The sequence below is a fragment of the Zonotrichia leucophrys genome, chromosome 3, assembly GCF_028769735.1.
Source record: "Zonotrichia leucophrys gambelii isolate GWCS_2022_RI chromosome 3, RI_Zleu_2.0, whole genome shotgun sequence".
Lineage (NCBI taxonomy): Eukaryota > Metazoa > Chordata > Aves > Passeriformes > Passerellidae > Zonotrichia > Zonotrichia leucophrys.
In genome coordinates this window covers 28,973,805-28,992,817 of record NC_088172.1, presented here as the reverse complement: position 1 = coordinate 28,992,817, position 19,013 = coordinate 28,973,805, and the positions used below count along the sequence as shown (strand labels likewise).

General features: G+C 37.9%; 1 protein-coding gene across 3 annotated transcripts in view; it reads right to left on the bottom strand.

Moving 5' to 3' along the window:
• Window positions 1–19,013, bottom strand: part of GREB1 (growth regulating estrogen receptor binding 1) — an 88,948-nt gene that overhangs the window by 7,807 nt on the left and 62,128 nt on the right. For all 3 annotated transcript variants that reach the window (XM_064707731.1, XM_064707730.1, XM_064707732.1), the window contains 9 exons: window positions 17,661–17,750; window positions 15,682–16,256; window positions 8,579–8,681; window positions 7,711–7,869; window positions 5,859–6,001; window positions 4,936–5,097; window positions 2,928–3,132; window positions 1,937–2,111; window positions 807–1,025 (listed from right to left, as the gene is read on the bottom strand). In XM_064707731.1, the coding sequence (XP_064563801.1) occupies window positions 807–1,025; window positions 1,937–2,111; window positions 2,928–3,132; window positions 4,936–5,097; window positions 5,859–6,001; window positions 7,711–7,869; window positions 8,579–8,681; window positions 15,682–16,256; window positions 17,661–17,750 (1,831 nt within the window). The remainder of the gene's footprint in view (window positions 1–806; window positions 1,026–1,936; window positions 2,112–2,927; window positions 3,133–4,935; window positions 5,098–5,858; window positions 6,002–7,710; window positions 7,870–8,578; window positions 8,682–15,681; window positions 16,257–17,660; window positions 17,751–19,013) is intronic.

Below are 19,013 nucleotides of genomic sequence, written 5' to 3'. Positions count from 1 at the left end.
AGCCCCATATGGATGTCTTCCATATTCTAAGGCACTGAAAGACCAGTTTTGGACAAGTGAATCCCACCTCCAGTGATATATATACACTTCATCCTGTTGTTATAAATGCATGTCCCTCAGAAATGGGAGGAAACCCATCGTTTATTTCACACAGATCAGTGAAATTCTGTGAGACTATGAACCTAGTGAATACAGTTCTGTCAACTGTGGTAATGCTGTGCATGAAAAAATTAAAATCTGATATATCCTAAGTGACACAATAACTGAAAAAGTGGGATTTCTGAGACAGCTGAGTGTGAGAAACAACCACCAATGTGAACAAGATTATTTATTATTTTCTTCTGATTGTCCTGATGAGTACGTATGTGGTATGCTGCACTGTTGTGCTACTCAGGGTAAAAAGCCCAGATATATATATCAGAATGAGATTTGGTTATGCACCAATCATCCATATATTCCTGTTGCCTTTGGAAGGGAGAGCAGTTAGGCAGACAAGAAGGGAAGTACATTATTGACCAAAGGCCACTTGGAGTACACCAATACTGCAGAGTACACTGCTGTCTATGTCTATCCTGTCACTTTGTTATCACTGTTTTACTTGGAACTATAGAAATTAATGTCTTTTTCCAACTTCTGGCAGTCTGGGAAGGATTTGAATCACCAGTAAGAAAACAAAAACTGTCTGTATGCCGTTCACAACTTCCCTAAAAAAAACAAGAGTTTTGTTTAAGCATTGTTTGTTTTTGTAAAAAACTTGCTTTGTTTGGTTCATCACCTCTGCTGAAAAGTGCTACTGATTCACTTACCTGTTCTGATTGTACTGTACATTCTGTGTCAGATCCACATTCAGCATGATGAAGTCATGCACATGGCAGCAGGAGAATGGTTCCTTGATCTCAGCGCTGTTTGTTTTACTAGACCATTTCCTCATTCCAATTAGGGCATAATGAGTGACATTGGGAGTTGCTTCAATGTGTTGCAGAATTTGCTTCAGGGAAACATTCCTTTCAGTCCATGTATAGTCACTACAATAATTATGAAAATGTGTTAATTTTAAAATATGTAGAGAACATTCAGAATCTCTTTCTGCTGAAGAGCAATTCTTAACAGTTGGAAGTTGTTATGACTTTCAGGTAGATAACTTCAGAGTTTCCTTACTTGACTGTATTTTTTTGTCTCTCACTATAGTTAAAATTAACTAGTGCTTATGTGGTGGGGACTGGTATGACAGATGTGTAATTTAGTCTACATCTCTCAAAATATTCACTCAGAAATGTAAAGTTTTAGAGTTGCCTAGATAATATTCCAATGAATCTGACTTGTGCCATAACTTGAGCACAAAGTATTAAGATCCTTCTAGCCCACCCCTAGAGTCCATAAATCTCAGTTTTCATCGAGTGTCATTCTCTCTGAAAGTCTGCTGTAAATTCGGCATAGTCTATTCATGGAATAGATAAAAAAAAAAATCTAGCACAAACATTATTCTAAAGCAATGAAAACAAAAATGCTAGTTCAGGAATTTGGGGAACTCATAAAGGAGACACACAGACTGGGACTGACAGAAGAGCCAAAGGAAATCAGTTGCACAACTTGCACAGAACTGTCATTTAGCTTCCCTAGAAAAATCTGGTGAAAAATTGACATGTTGTCCAGTGTATCAGGGAGTGTTTACAGAGTCTGAAATCTGCAGTCCAAGTAACTCTAGCTTGAACAGCAACGGCTGCAGGGCACATAAATCCTCAGGGGACAGGAATGAACAACACACACTACACTACGTGCTGTGCAAAGACAGATACCTACGAAAGTGCTCTCCTTGGGCAAACATAATTCTCTGCTTGTACAGGGTAGAAGTTGTAGTGTAGCAAACAATTTCAAAATTACATGAAGATAAAGGTTAAAAGAGATCAGATGAAAAAGCATATATTTCACTATTTACCTTCTCCTGTCTCCTGAACAATCAACTTCTACTGCGTTCCACATAACACAGGAGTCATCTGAAATGACAATGAAAGGCCAAATATCCTGGGGTTTTATCCCCAGCTCTTCCTGCCGATTCCGTTCGAGCTCCAGGTTATGATAGGACAACTCCTTAATCAGGAAGTGTGCAGCACCTGAAACCATGGGCATAAACCACCAGATTAAAAATAGGGGCAGAAACTGTTTGCTTTTAACTCAGAAGCCTTTTGAAGTGAATATTTCTGCACAGACAAGGGTATAAATCACTCTGAAGATTTTAACCCCACCACCACCCACAGCCAGCTTGCCAAGCAAGTGACTTAAAGAACCACATTGGCAAGGATGAAAAATGATGCCTGACTTCTGTGGTAAAGATTTTCTAGTGTCTTAAGGATTTAGTGACTACTTGTTTTCACATGACAATATTTGTGTTCGTTAGCATCTCTTAGTGCAAAGAGTTAGAGATGCTGACTGACCAGCTTTCCAGTGAATGACACTGGAAATTGTCCCTGATGATCTACTCTGAATGTTTGTCACTACTGCTGTATATAAGGTGTTCCAGCAGCACAAGCAAAGGGTTAAATATTTCACAGATGATATATTAGCAGAACCTTCCTGAGGGATGGACCCAACCAGAGCATCACTGCCCATGCAAATAGCATGCAACTTACTTCCACAAGTGAAATTGTGGGAACTGTGGAACTCCATCTGAGTTTTAACACCCTCAGCTTCTTTCAAAGACAATAGAAGAGTTAAGTATTTCTAGGGTGCAACTTACTGAGCTTGCTCCAGGTGTCCTGGATTAAGAGAAGTGTATCTTCAGCTGTGACACATTGTCTTCAGAGGGAATGCAGATCACCAGCTCAGACATCCTAGATGCAAGCTGTGGGTCTACATTTCACTGTCAAACAGCAACACCTAAGGACCCAAGTTGTGTGTCCACATTTTTTAGAACCTCTTGTTACACTTACCTACTCCTGCACTGTTGAAAATGCTTGGAAGAACGAGCATGATGTGGTTGGGCCAATACTTCTTATATATGGCCATTTCGTACTCCTTGACAACTAAAACATGCAAATGACTGGCTCCATCCATTGCATGATATAAGTTGAAAAGTCCATGTTCATGACGGCCAGTGGTGGGAGTGAAAGTGGGGCTTTTTATGTAATCTTCACTCTGTAGGTAAAAAGAAGTGTGAGCTTCTGTATTAATCTGGACAGAAAAAGGAGAAATAGATTCTTCAGGAGAATAATTCAGATACACTAACACTAGACAAACTGACACATTTTAAACTTCCTTGACAGGAAAATAAACAACTTTTATAATAATTGGAAAAAAGAAAACTCTATCATTTAGCTTAATTGACCAATGAGAGTGTGGTGGGATGGACAGGACTGCTAACCTTGGCCTGCCAAGTGCAGAGGTTCCTTGAGGACAAATCTGCAAGAAGATTTAGGACTACATATGATATAGGACTGCAAGAAACACCTTACTCCAAAACTACAGTACAACTCTTCTGAATGGAGCAAGGGAATAGAAAAAGAAGTAAAGGGAGAATAGTCTTTAAATGTCAAAGCCTCAACTAGGCTAGTGGCAGAAGCAAGAAAAGAATCCACAAGGATCCAGCACACAGCTCTGACCATGTAGCCAAGCACAAGTTTACTGGGTGTGGGAGAGCAGGAGATGTCATTCTTACATTGCTGTTGTGTTACTGTCTTGGTTCTTCTATTTAAAACTTGAACTGGAGGGTGATATTGATTTATTAGTGTTTATTGGAAGCAGTTTATTTTCTCCAGGATAGAAGTGCTATACTGCTTACTGCTGCTCCACAAATTGCTTCAATACTCCAAGCAGTGTGGCCTGAGCAAGGCACAGCTTCACCTTAGATGTGAGCATCAGGAATCTCTGTAAAGGTCAACATCTCTGCGCCTGTGTGGCCTCACCTTGAATATTCTGTGCAGTTTTGGGCACCACAATATAAGAAAAATATTAGACTATTAGAGAGTGTCCAAAGGAGCGCAGCAAAGATGGTGAAGGGCCCTGAGGGAAAGCCGTGTGAGGAGTGGCTGAGGTCACTTTTTCTATTCAGCCTGGAGGAGGCTGAGGGCAGAGCTCACTGCAGTTACAGCTTCCTTGGGAGGGGAAGAGGAGGGGCAGGCACTGATCTCTGCTCTGTGGTGACAGGGACAGAACCTGAGGGAATGGCCTGAACCTGTGTCAGAGGAGGTTTAGGTTGGATATCAGGAAAAGATTCTTTCCCCAGAGGGTGGTTGAGCACTGGAACAGCTCCCCAGGGAAGCGGTCACAGCACCAGCCTGACAGAGCTGAAGAAGTGTTTGGACAATGCTCTCAGGCACAGGGTGTCGCTCCTGGGTGTGGTGCAGTGCAGGAGCAGGAGTTGGACTCAATGATCCTTGCGAGTCCTTTCCAACTCATTTATTCTGTGATCCTATGGTTAGAGCTTGTCAAATAAATACCTTTCTACAAGCATGACATGTAATTCTTTATACAGTCTTGAAGCTAAGGTTCTTTGAAAGCATTATTTTTATATGAAAGTAACTAAGCATTTATGCAGCATAAAACAGGATATTCCACTGCTTTTTCTCTAAGAAAAAAATGCTTCCTGTTACTAATGATATGATAAATTAAATCATATCTTTGAGTTTCTTTGCAGAAACTATTCCCACTTTAACATCTTAAACCCATAACCAAAGACCTTTTATCACAGATAAGGCTGTTGATACCAAAGGATCAACCTTGACCATGACCAAAAGATAGAGCTTTTTGGTGTCTCAAAATTTTTTTTCATGTATCCCTTTGATGGGAGAAAATACAAGCTTAGCATAAGGACATTTTCATTGTCTCTTGACAGTAGGAACAGTAGTAGAGAGAATACTAATTCAACAGATTTTGAAATTGGTGGTGTCTCTCTCCCATATATGGCCACAAATATAAATAAAATAAAAATAATCCAGCTACCTTATCTGTGACTAGTGGTAGCCTCATACTTTCCAGCTGTCTTCCTGGTTGGCTAAAGACAAAATGATGCTCCTTGGATTTTGGAATGATAAAATGCAGCTGTATTTCTTCTCCCAGCATAGAATAGGAAAAGGCAAATGCATGCAGAGTCGACTCATAAATCTAAGGATGAGAAAAAATATGATAATTCCATTTAAAGTCAAACCACAAGGTCTCAGTGCAGTTTATATACATTTACAACATTGCTGAACAGATTACAGTCACTTACTGTATGACATTAGATTTAGCTTCATTATTCATAAGTGTTAAGCAATAATCCCTCCACTACAGTTTACACTAAAAAAATACAGATTAAAGCGTTCCCTCTTTTGAAATTGTTGTTTCAGTTTCATCTTGCAGATGGCGCCAATACTTACAGGCCCCTCCTGGCTTTCAGTAATACTGGCACATAAAAAACAGTATTTGAATTGCTGACACTTTCTTCCTCACATTAAAACAGGCAAGAAATTAGAGGGTTATTCTGAGTAAAAGCAAATTGTATACCACACATTGACTAATCTGTGCTGGACTAGTCCTGTGTCAGAAGTATCACCTGTTGCAGTCACTTAGGTGCAAACTTTTCCACTTAAACAAAGCCCAGTGGAAATCTTACTGGGAAAGTAGTTTTAACTGGTAGTACACATGCAGATCATGGCACTGAATAAACTAGTGTAAATGACACAAGGGTCGGTCCTCTGAGCCCCCCAAACTGCAGCCTAGCCAAGGAAGGCAAACCTCAAGAAATAACAAAATCTGTAAATCAGCTGTATGTGTACACACACACAACTTCTAAGCCATCAAAATACAGTGAATGTACACAAACTGTGTTTGGGTTGTGAGTGCTTCAGCTTCTCATCTGCAGAGGAACACCTGGAAATCCTCACCTGGTACCTGGGATTGAACCCCATGTACTGATGGCACTGCTCACAGTGATGGTAGGTGTTGTACGCTGCGTACTTGGACAGTCTCATCCTGGTTGTCTGACGGCACGTGTACATGTCTTCCTGCCTCCTGCTCACTGATCTGTCTATAGAGAAAATAAACAAATTAAACGTAACATATATTCAAGGCTAGAATGTATTCTCTTGTGACAGACTGTTTCTGTCACCGAAAGCAGCTTCTAGGAAAATGGCAATATAAAAGACGCACAAAACGAACCATGAATTCATTCCGAGCACAGTATATTTTATAAATTACTATGTACAGCAAAGAGAACTTCAAGGAATTATCTACAAATTCATGATTATGGTAATTCAGCACAGATTTCACATAAGGCTGAGATGTAAGCAATGCCTGATCATTAAAATTTTCATTGTTGCTATTATTGGTAGAATGTTTACAAAAGCAATAAATAGTAATAAAGAGCCTTATGACATTTGCCATTCTGTGACAGACATCACAGTAGATTATGTGAAATTAATTTGGCAATTTAGTGATGTTGATCCTTCATGTATATCCATATTTTTCAAAGGATCCTCTTTGTGAGAGACTGAGGGAAGATGAGGTGTATTTTCTGCTGAAAAGGACTTTGTTATTTAATCTTCCACTCAGATTTTAAGCATCAGATCAGGTTGCTCAAAGCTTTTCCTTGTCGTGTTAAGTTTCAAAAATCACCAAGAGTGGAGCTTTCATAATCTCTCTGGGCAACCTGCTCCATGGTTTGACTGCTTTTTACTCTGCAAATATTTTTCATACAATCTAATTGTAATTTCCCATATTGAAACTTGTGTCTGTTGTCTCTTGACCTTATGCTGTGCATCTATAATAGTTTTTTTCTATAAATTCCCATTAGGAAATTGAAGACAGCATTCAGATGCACCTGCTTGACGTCCCTAGATGGAACAAACCCAATTCACTCCAATTTTCTCCATATCTTGCTGGCTGCTTAATGGCCTCACTTCTTGATGTCAACATCTTTCCCATGTTGGGAAGCCAAAAACTTGACAGAATACCCATATGTGGCCTTAGAGTTGCCATCACAGAAGAATAATCACTTCCCTTGACCTGTTGCTGGGTTATTAGTAAGCCATTGACCCAGTGGAGAACTGGTGACTCAGGTTTAATTGTTGTCAGCCAGCACCATCAAGCCACCTTTATCAAAGCTGCTGTCTCTAGAGCTGGCCCCAAGCTTGTACAGCTGAATAAAGTTATTCTATCCCAAGTGCAAGGGGCGCATTGGATGGCTGTTCAACAGGGTCGTGTTCCTGAGGCTCCACTTCTGCAGCCTGCCAAGGCCTTTCTGCACAGCAGCGTTTCCTCCCTGCCACCCACTCCCACAGGCCTGTGCATGTCCAGCTGCCTAATTCAGAGCACTGATTCTCACAGCAATACCCCAGGAATCTAGGTCTGAGCATGTTCATCTCAAGCTTTCCAAACCTCACCTAAAACCTAAAAAATAAACCTATAGACACTTTTAAATACAAAGCTAACTTTATGGACATAAATCATTGCATTGCTACAGAGCAGGACAATGCTACTTTATAAAATCATTCAAATGCACAAACTTATTGAGGAATTTGAGTTTTTATAATGAAAGAGTATCCATATAATATTCCCTAAGTAATTTATAAGGATTATACTCTGGTACTTCATCTGGAAAACATGAAATCTTTTTTCACTATTACTTAATCAAAAACAATTCTGATATTTTAACTCTGCCTAAAGTACAACAGGATTCTTACATTAAAAACAAATAAATACATAGATGTGTACCAATCAGATTTTAAAAATTCTAACCTTCACTGTCTATAGTCTGAAGCTTTGAACAAATCAAACTTGCATCTTCATATTTTGGGTCATGGATGGTGTAGTCAAAAGGCATCTTCTTAAATGTCTCCAAATCTGGCCACAAATCTCCAGGCTGATGGTAGTATTGATCAGATTCTTCTTTTATGTCTATGATATTATTGAAAAATAAGAATTCAGAATTTTTTAAAGCTCTTTATATTGTTATAGATGGTTTTGCTTATTCCTGCTTCATTTTTTCTTTCATTAGTCTGATGACACAATATCATTATGCACCAAGAGGTAAACTTCGGCACAAATGAATGAATGCACCTCAATGCAACTCTACCTTTTAAAAATTATCTTCATGTCCTGTCTGACAGAAATACATCTGAAAACATAGAGGAGTAATACATTGTAAATAAAGCAAGTTTGGACTAAAATTAGATATTAGAGAACAGAAACTTCCTTCCCTCAGGTAATCTTGTGTAATAAGAAAATATGACATTGCTCCTCAGGGTATAAATCTGGCAGAATTTCAGTGATTCCTTTTATATGCTTTACCAAAGAAGTTAATTCAAATTCTACACTGAAGACCAATGGCTGGATATCATTTAATATACATAAATGCTGCCAATCCCTTTCCACAAAAAACAGAGGTATGTTCTTTGCTTAAATTCTAAACAATGAATAAAATAATAAAATATTCTTAAGTATCAGTTGAAGACCTCAGAAAATTTTTCTTACAGTATTTATACAATGTAAAGCAATTGCAAAGGTGAATAGGATAGAATAGGCATAGAATATACAGACAACTATATTTCAATTTAGCATAACAATTTTCTATAGTCTCCAGAATATTTTTATACCAGGAACTTACTGATGTTGATTTCTTCCTCATCATAAACATCCACTTCTGTCAGTCTAATCAGCATTCGGGATAAAATACTGAGGAACTGCAGATAGGCACCCGTTTTCCCTATCTGTAAACATGTAAATAAGAAAAAAAAAAAAAAAAGTAAAATTTTGCTTTTCATCATGTTAGTTTTCCATATATCTGGAAATTGTAGCTGTGCTGAAAATGAATGTTAATATTCAGGACTTGGATATCTTTGTTATTTGTATATTCCTTGGCGTAAATGAAAAGCTTAATGTTCAACAGTTTTATTCTCTCTGTGCAGGAGCTTAGCTGGAAAAGACATTTTATATCAGAGGTCTAATTACAGGCCCAGAGACAAGAATGTTCTCTCCTGATGTTATAGGTTCTACACAAGCAATGAACATTTAAAAATCACATAGGCTCATAAAATGTACAAAGAACCCTCAAATTACAAGATTACTAAAGAATTATCCCAAGCCTTTCATTTCCATATGATTCATCAGTACACTGCCTGCTACTGAATTCAGTCACTCTCCTGAGGAGTGACAGTGGCAACACATCCCTGGGAGAGCTCCTGCTGGCCACTTCCACTCCTGAAGGACATGGTATGTGCAAAAATGTCCTGTTCTCATGCTGAAAATACAATATTTCCCTTCCAATCTTTCAAAATTACCCTTTAAAAGTCCATTTTAAAATTATCTTAAAATACAACTTTCTCCTTTCTTTTTCACCCCATCAACACAGTGTATAAATTTTCCCTTCACTACATCAAGAGTATTGCTGGAAGGTTTAAGCCACAGCCAGTGATTTATTCAGTGGGTTTTTCTGTCTTTCACAGGTAGTTTGCTGGTGATAACATCAAGTAAATAAGGCTATTTCCAAACAGGCCCCTTTAAAAACCACGATATTGTGTGTGAGTGGGCTGTACAGGGGAGGTTAGCACATAGATCAGTTACAACACATTGGACAGCAAATGTCTGATTTCACAAAGTGGCATCAGATTTTGGATTAGGTCTATATTACTACTGAATTGAAAACCCAGCTTCACTTCCATTACTGCTAGGACATGTCAGAAGCATAGGGTGTTGGAATTGCTAGACAGAGTATTTAAGTTACTGTTTTCCATCTATGACAAGAAAAATTTTCATTTTCTCTCAACACTTGAGGAAGGGAGGCTTTAAATTCAAAGCAAGAGACATTTGCTTTGGTCAAAGCTCATTATCTGTTTCTCCTATCAGACTGCAGTTTGAACAGTTGCTTGCACAGGGTGGATAAGGGTCTCATTATCCCTGTTCTCTGTTGAGAATCAGATGTCAGCACACAACTCTTGTCATCCTGGAGAAACACAGAAAAAAGAGTAACTTCGAGTAGAGGAAATGACAGCATGGACTATAGTCAGCCCATGGACCAGATGTTTCTAACTCCCAGTTTTGTTTTTTATGTAAACTCCATTGAAACTGATGAGAATTTTTTCCTCTGATCCTGGAACAAGGTTCTAAACTTGGCAGCAATGGCTACTAATGAAAACAAAACTATCTTATTTTCCCACATCTGAGGCAAACAAAGAAAATACTTTCATTTGTTTTCCTCATGTCTGAGATTACCTTTTTATTCTGTTATGAACATACTCTTTTAAAGTGCCTCTAATCATCTTTTCATTAAACACAGAGTAGCCTGACATATTAACAGTTTCCGAATTTCAAACAAGAGATCATTTATCAAAAGCACACCTGTCTCCTTGATATTAGATATCTATATAAAAATTAATTCTTAATCTGATTGAAGTATATACTTAGAATTATCAACAGAACAACATGCTGAAAGCCTTACTTTTTCTTTTTGATATGCATTAAAACTTTATTCTATCAAACTCATGTATTTCAGAATGTGTGTGGGAGTGATGAGGCTACTGCTGCGTGGTGCTGAGATGAAAAGCATCAGTCACCAGGCTCAAGTGTACACAAACTGTAGGGTCATGACTCAAAAATGCTGGAAACCACAGGATGACAAGTGCTACACCACTAATCTAAGGCATGCACTTAGACCACTGCATGCATCAGATCTTACCCAATCTCTATCTGTCACATTAAAAGTTTCCAATTCAGTACTCTGAGTTTTATGAACTGCTAGATATGAGCAATGCTGTATGTAAAAAGCTGTTGGGAACTTTCAGGAATATCTCCATGTTATTAGAACGTTTCCCTGCAGAGATTGGGCTGAGCACATGCAGCATTCATATTTGGACTCTATTCACTAGCACATTTGCCTGCATTTACTGTCAAGAAATGAACTGGTGAAAGAGAAAACACCTTTTTCAGGTAATTTTGAGAAGATTTTCAAAAAGAGAATGAGAAATGAATGACATCTCATTTACAATCAGCATTTACTCCAGAAGGGAAGAATCTTGAACAAGTGAACTTGTAACATCCCCAGATAGCTAAATGCACATCTAAAACTAATTGTACTGTTTTATTTGTGTACCATCTCCAGGCAAAATGGAATAGCACAGAGACTTTTTCTTTGTTTGAAAATAAAATGTGAAAATAAACTGAATAACAATCGGAAATCACAACTTCTTCATCTCCCCATCTCGCCCCATCTGTCACTACCCCTTTTTCCAAGAGTTTGTGCACTGTAAGTAGCTACAAGGAGATCCTGCAAGCAGGATATGCACACCTTTGAAGCATAATGCTCTGCATAAGGGGATCCTGCCCATCCCCTATCTCCTAACTGCAATAAACAGGAGATCTGAAAAGAAAATTTAACGTGGATACCTGATTGATCTGCAGCTTTACATGGCTTTAGGAAAGTCAAGCACAATGCTGTGCTGATCCCAGCTAGTGACTCTGGGCTAAGCATGATATATTAATAATGACAACAGCTGGGAAGGAAGTACTCTGAGCAAAGTGTTTTTCCCCATATCCTGTCTTTGCTCTGGATACCTAAGTTGCAAACAGATTAAAAGACTGAAGGATCCTAGAACTGGGGTGTATTTTTACAATTTCTGAAACAGAATGTACATGAGAGGGGCCACTATGACAAACAGCTCTGCTTTCCAGAAAAAACGTGCCTCAAACATGTGGCAGTGCTCAGTGCTTTGTAAGTTAAGGCACTTGGGAGGCAATATTCCCAAATAATGGAAGTATTACTCAATTGGTTCCTGTCTATCTGAGTTTGGAAGACAGAAGTCTGAAGAATCAGACTTGGAAGAAGAAAATCCCAGAAGACTAAGAATGAAAATCTCAAATCTTTTGAAAACTGATGATAACTAGGGAATTTGGGGCCTGATGAGATTTAGGGTGTTTGTTTCTATTTTCATCCTTAATGTCATGGATTATTTAGCCCTTAAAATGCTAAGAATATGCTTACTCTGAAGCTCTTCATTTATGAGGAAGAGGAAGGAATATGAATTCAAATTTTTTTCCTGAAGAAAATTTGACATATATATGAAGGTCTAGTTTTTATATCAAAGACATATACTACCAAAGAGAAGGGGAAAACTCTCCAAAGATTTTGACCACTGAACTCTGCTTGCCATAGATATCAAGTACAGGGTACAAACCAACCAAGAATCTGAGAGAGAGCATTCCAGTGAGATAAACTGCATGTGTCCCTCCATGCATCCATGGAATTACATTCAAAAGTGCTGTTGTAGAAGGTGTAACAGTAATAAGCTTCCTTTTTTAACTTGTTCCAGATGCTGGACACCAGGACCACTAGAAGTATTTTATTATTCTTACATGTTGGTATAAAGCATCATCTGATTTCAGGCCTCACATTTGGAGAAATATGGCAGAAGGGGAAATAATTCCATAAGGCTTTTCTATTCTAATTTTCAGGTAAGACAGTTCTTCACATACCATGACAGTGGTTTCCAAACTGAGGCCTGTGAATCAATGATGATTTGCAGAAAACATGCTGATGATTCCCAGACAGTTGGTCAAATGTTGATGGCTCTTCTCCATGTTTCCACATGCTACATTCTTCTAAAATACAGCTAATAATAGATATATTAAATATTTCCCTAATATTTTTCTTATATAAGCTGAATGGTGTATACATTCATTGTAATGAGTTTTTAATAAAGTTAGAGTAATAAAATGGGCAGGAGTTTTTTTCTTCAGGAAGTGTTTTAAGACATGCTTGCTCCATTCCCTGGATGTGGTGCCACAGGACTGAGCTGTGCTCACCAGCAGCTTCCACACTTCAGGAAAATGCCAGTTCTAAACTGTAAAATCCAGTTAAAAAACTGAATATATGAAACCCTGATTTGCAGTTTGGGGAACTTTAAAATGAATGTTCTGAAGAAAAAATACTTGAGGGAATTTAGAATTCCATATAGGCATTTGCATGGGGGTACCAGGGAACAGATGTTGAGCCGTAGATACGATACGTTTTGCTCATGGTGATGTATATTAAATTATACTCACTAACCAATGGCTTCACTTTGATCATGTGAGCTAACTACAGATAAATTAGTCCATACCTATCCAGTTGTTACTGCATCTCCTAAAGCCTATTGTAAAAACAGGTACTTATTGCCTTCTAATGTACATAACTTCCTTGTAAAAATGTGTCTAGTCTTCCCGCAAAATATCTTGACCAGTACATAGGGTCAAATATCTCTGTGAGAGAAGGGTTAGGTAATTTCCCTGACAGTGAGAATTGTCATTTTGATTCTCTAATGTTTTCTTGCTCTGTTGATTTAGTATTTTTCATTTTAATCAGAAAATTGCTTCCTGATTTAAATTTTAGTAAAGGAATCACTGCCTGATACAGAAAACAAGTAATTACTAATTTTTGGGAAGATACTACTCTGGCAATCTTATACTTTGGCTGAGATGTTATCAACATTTAGATATGAGCTGTCTAATAATTGTTTTCATTTCTGCCTATACCTCTTGATGTAGTAAATATTAAGTCCATGTGAAATATTAATATTATAAAAAAAAAATGAATAAAACCTACTTCAGGAAGGAAAATTATTTCTTTTCAAAAGAGAAAGGTAATTCTAATTACTGCATATTTTATTGCTACTATTCCCTTCAAGAAACACTGCACTGTTATACCTTAAATTAACCCACATACTTTTAAAGCAGTTTGTTTGGTTTATGGGTGTTTTAAGTACTTTGGGAGGTTAAAACAGTAAAGGTAGAAAAGTTGCTGGATTTTCCATGAAGACAGAAATAAATTAAGAGAATTCCATGGAATAATAAATAGTAAATTCTATTAAATTAATATATAACACTACATTTTTTTATTTAGGAAGAAGATATGATACTCCTGATTTGATGAGTATGAATTTAAGAGAAGATATGATACTCCTGATTTGATGAGCATGAATTTGTTCTGTGTAAAACAGGTATATTCTTCAGAAAGAACTCAGGAATATAAAATGAATATACATATAAAAAGCATCCTTTAGGAACTAAGCCAACTGTAGGACCCCATACAACACTAGGAAATAACCTGCATTGTGAAGACAGCTGAAAAAGAGATGGAGTTTCAAGTAAAAGAATTGTTACCAAGGCTGAAATTCACAGCTGCACAGAGGGTGAACAAGAGACCTATTCCATACTTGGAAAAAAACCAGAGAGATTTGATAGTGAAAAGTGGGCTGACAAATAAACAAGCTATCTGTTTGATAACAGTTAGTTAAATTGCAAATATCAGGTGTGTGAACTATCAAAACCTTCTCACCATGTGTAGTATGCTGTCAGAAGTCTCTGAATGACTATTCTGAGATTCACAATTTACATTTGGGACTCAAAAACCAAGGAAAACATTTCTTTTTTGTTAATCTGAATGTTTAGGATGGCTTTCAGAATCATATCTTTATGGGGTTTGATGTGAACGCAATATAAAATTCTAACAGAAGTTAGAGCCTGTCCTTTTGTTGCAGCCTGTCATTTTGGGGTTTTTTGGGGATGAAAATGAACATCTCTCTCCACATTGTATTCATTTTTATGCTGCAGCTGAGTATGAAATTCAGTTTCTTGATCACTTAACACCTCAATATTTGGCAAACACAAACTATTTAGATCAAAGGAATGGACAGTGAAAAACTGATCCTCAGTTTCTGGAATCCTTTGTGACTCAGAGTAACATCTGTGGGAATTCCCAATATGAAGAGTTCATTTATGCTCCTTCTGCCCCATATATTTGCGTATACAATGGAAAACAACAATGTTACAAATAGCAATATGCAGCTGCTTTTTTGCCATGGATGGGCATAGAAGAGTGGATCATGTGGCAATTTAATTCAGTACCTGTCTCTGGATTAATTCTTTGGGTTGATGTTACAGTAACTGGAAACACCTTTGTCTTGCTTTGCATTTATCCTGTTTGACTTGTGAGGTTGACAGGAAATCTGTCTCCTCTCAGCAGGCACAGTGCCTCTTCCTATCTTGTTGCTTCATACTGCAGTAAAACATGAGGCACAATTCTACCTTTAGCATGTAACATGTGCACTTAACTAGGAGATACCTTGCTGAGAGTAAGTGCTAAACATTCCTGGAGAATTTACACAAGAATTAACTTCTTAGAACTAGACCTATTTTCATATATATTTTCAAAGTAATGTAAAAAAAACTCCTGGGTCAGCTACTCATCTTTTAAATATGGCTCTGCTACTTTGAACTGGCCTTCTTGCATGTATTATTTACAACAGCTTCTATTTCTGTCTGCTTTGCAAAGGAAACAAAATAATTTAGTTACAAACTCAGCTGCTTTCACATTGATCATAAGAAAGTGGCTTTGTCAAGATCTTTGATCTTTATTTAAAACATAAATGCATATGCAACTTAAACAACTGAAGTTACACATGAAATCTATCTTTTGAGCAAACTGTCTAAAATATTTTAATGGAGAGAGACTGACAAAGTGAATATTGCTGCAGCGTCTCTGTGTTGAAACTCAGGCTAACAGTAAAGAAAGGAAGATATTTTTTATTAGAAGGGATTAGCAAATAAAATACATATAATTTACTCTCAAAAAAACCCCACACCTTTAAGTATGAATAATAATGACTAAATATTTTTTCTGAGACTATGATAAACTTAAACAAAATGAATCAATGATAATGCCTTGTTCTTTTTACACACCTGTGGTGGCCCACTCAGCAGCAGTCTTCTTGGATGAAAGGTGTCCATTCTGCCCTCATTTCTGTTGTTGTAGTCCATGTGGATTGGCTTGGGAACCGTCCACTGGCGGTAGTACAGGGACTGCTCCGTGCACGTCATCATCTTGCTCATAAGGGGACGGAAAGAACTGGCCCACATAACAGAATGGTAAGGCAAGAGGGAAGAGGATTTGGGAAGTCCACTGCTGTCTGTAGAAGTAATAATGTCATAAACCAGTTTGGGCAGGAAAACTATGGGAGGCTGTTTAGATGCCTTGGTCATGGAGCACTGAGACGTCTGTAGGATGAAGGAGTTATGAGTAGGTGCAGAGGAGGAAGAAGAGGAGGAGAAAGGTGGGGAGGATGATGAGGTGATGGAGACTTGGGTACTTTTTATGTTTTGTTTCATGTCCAGCTGTTCAGTTACTGGTGGCAAGTGTTTGCTGATTGTTGTTTGTGCCCCCTTGTCTACTTTCTGCTTCTGCCTTTCATAGTTATTTGTAGTTTCTTCAGTGCTGTTACTTAGGGCTTGGGGAGGGGATGACTCAGTGCAGAATGCTGTAATTAAAAGAAAAATTGTACTTTAACACAGTGCAACTATCTCTTCTAGTCAATGCCACAGTTAAACAAAACACAACAAATAATCCTCTTGATACGTTGTCCAGCAAACATTGCTCCTCCTCTTGCTTTGACCTTCCTCGTACAGGAAGCCATAATGGGACAAGTTTGTAATATTTGTTTCAATGCAGAAATTTGCTTTTAAAGTCCTGAAGTGCATAGGAAAGATGTCAGTGATTGCTCTGTCCTCTATTTCCCTCATACACTTCTTGCTGAAGGTGCTCACCTGATACTTTAATCACTCAAGATAAATACAAAATTACTAAAACCATTGTTTAAATGCATTGAAGGAAATAAGTATTTCCAGGCTATTACCCCACCAGACTACAGAAATGTCTACTCAGACTGACATCTAAAAACAGTCCTCTGAGTCAGCTCTGCTCTGACACCCATGTCTGGGTCACTGCAGCACTTAGGCTGGTCTAATGAAACCTGGCAGCCCTCAAGCACCTGGTGCTACAGAATGCATTAGTGCATTCACAGAGCTCTGGGTCAGCTCAGAGAACATACTGAACTCATGAATGTTGGCTGGGAATATGTGATGTACATACACCCTGCAGGTAACTGTGCATTTTCTGAAAGCTATATATTTTTACGCTATATATTTTAACTATTAAGATTTCTTGAAAGTTTAACACATGTTAAATGGTTCTGAGCATCTTTAATGCTTAGTGAAAGAGGGCATGCAAATATGTCACAGTCTTTAAAGTAGACAGAGAGCTGCTTGTGGAATCAGTCTACACAAGGTATTAGAAATATATGCCTAAGGCTGAACATACATTCAACCAGATTTCCTCTCATGGTGAAAACAACCATTGGTTTGTTTCACCATGTGGCTGGTTCTCAAAAAACTCCCACATTTTGAACAAACAAAAGTCAGTAGTTTCTCCTGCTTTCAAGAAATGCTATCCTCTGTCTATTAATCTGAAGTAGTCAGTAATAGCCATTAGCAACAAACACAAAAGTGTCACCAGCACTGTGAATGGCTGCAAGTAACACCAGTGTGAGATGCCTCAAAATACCAGTATCCAGGAGCACAGAAAACAGTGAAATAAAAATATTTCTTTGACCACAGATGTACTGAGGGCACAGAGCCATGGGCAGACCACATGGAAGCACCTAGTTTGAGCACCCCATGGCATGTTAATTTTTCAAGAAAGAAAAGATCCTATTTTCTATATTTCAGAAGTCTAATCCCTATATTTTCTAGTCATCTTAAGTGATCCCCGTAAAATAGGCTTGATCAAAACCTTAGTGATTTATGCCTTTTATTATTTATCAAATAAGCTATGGTATCTTTTATGTCCTAAACTTAAATTAACAGAGATGATCTTAGGGTCTTACTGGAAGCTTTTGAAGAGAGAGATGAAGATGCAGAGTCATGGGAACGTGATCTTTCTCTTTTCATAGGACTTCTCTTTTCTGAAGTAGAACCTGTTTCATGAATGATAGTAAGGGAAAACAAAATCAAAATATAATTTAGGTAAGCCTATACTGTCAAAGTAAGGAGAAGTACAGAAGGGTTTGTGTGGGATTTGGCCTCATCCTGACACTGTTTCCAGTGTGGAGAGTATCTGTTCCCACCACAGAATATCGGATCAGCCTACAGTCTAATTTACATGTGCTGAGCTGCAATAGCTTCACAAAAATCAGTGCTGCAACCAGGAGCTGGTAATATCTAGGCCTGTCTCAACCATGGTTTCTCTTCCAACCCATGTCTTACATTCCCCACTAATCCAGTGTCAGGGAAAGCAGCAGGCAACAAGCTCTATTTTATCAGTGTGTTATGAAATTACCTCCTACCGCACACAGCTTTATGGCCAGATTGTATCTCAGCTTTCAGAGATGAAAATCCTCAGGTAGATGGCCATCATTCACTTGAGATTCCTAGCTGAGGCTCCTAAGTTAAAATGCTTGTTTCTGTACAGTATTAATGTGATGAACCGAGACATAAGCACTGCCATCAGCAAACTTAGACTGTAAGCCTGTCTCACATGTTCTGAGTTGGACTCTGGATGATCACACCACACTTCATGGGCCAGGAGAGCAGCCTTAGACATCACAGGAGCCCATTTGACTCAGATCACATACAATCTCAGCATACTTCAACTAAATGGACAGAACTGCTCATTGCAAGGAGTACCCATCACATCTGAAGCAGGCATCTCTTGAACACAGTTTGAGTATGACCTCAGGCATTTCATTCCTCTATGAAGAGTCCATATTGGATTAAAGAAAGTATTTTTGTTCAGCTTGTTCTGCTGTCATTTGCAGTGAGTAAGAACTTCCTAGGTGAACTTGGAAGGTAATTGGGTTTCTTCCTCCTCATAGTATAGAAAAAGAAATGAAGGCAAGTTGTTTGAGATTTAAATACTTTACAGGGATAAAAATCCTTTGTTTTCCATAGGCACAATAGATGGTAAACAAAAGTGTAAAGAACTAGTAAATAACTGATAATGTCCATCAATTATAACTCAAAAAATGCAGAAAGTAATTGTTCCTGGATAAATTAGTGTTGGGTTTTACATATTTGTATGTTCTCAACTGGTTTCTTAAGAAATTATGAATTCACAAACTCTACACTGTTAATTTGAATTCATGGGCATTTTCAAGGAGAACTCAGAAGTTTCTATGTTGAGATGTATCTTCTATCCATACTATTTAACACCTTACAAGGTAGGCACTACTCAGCTGTTT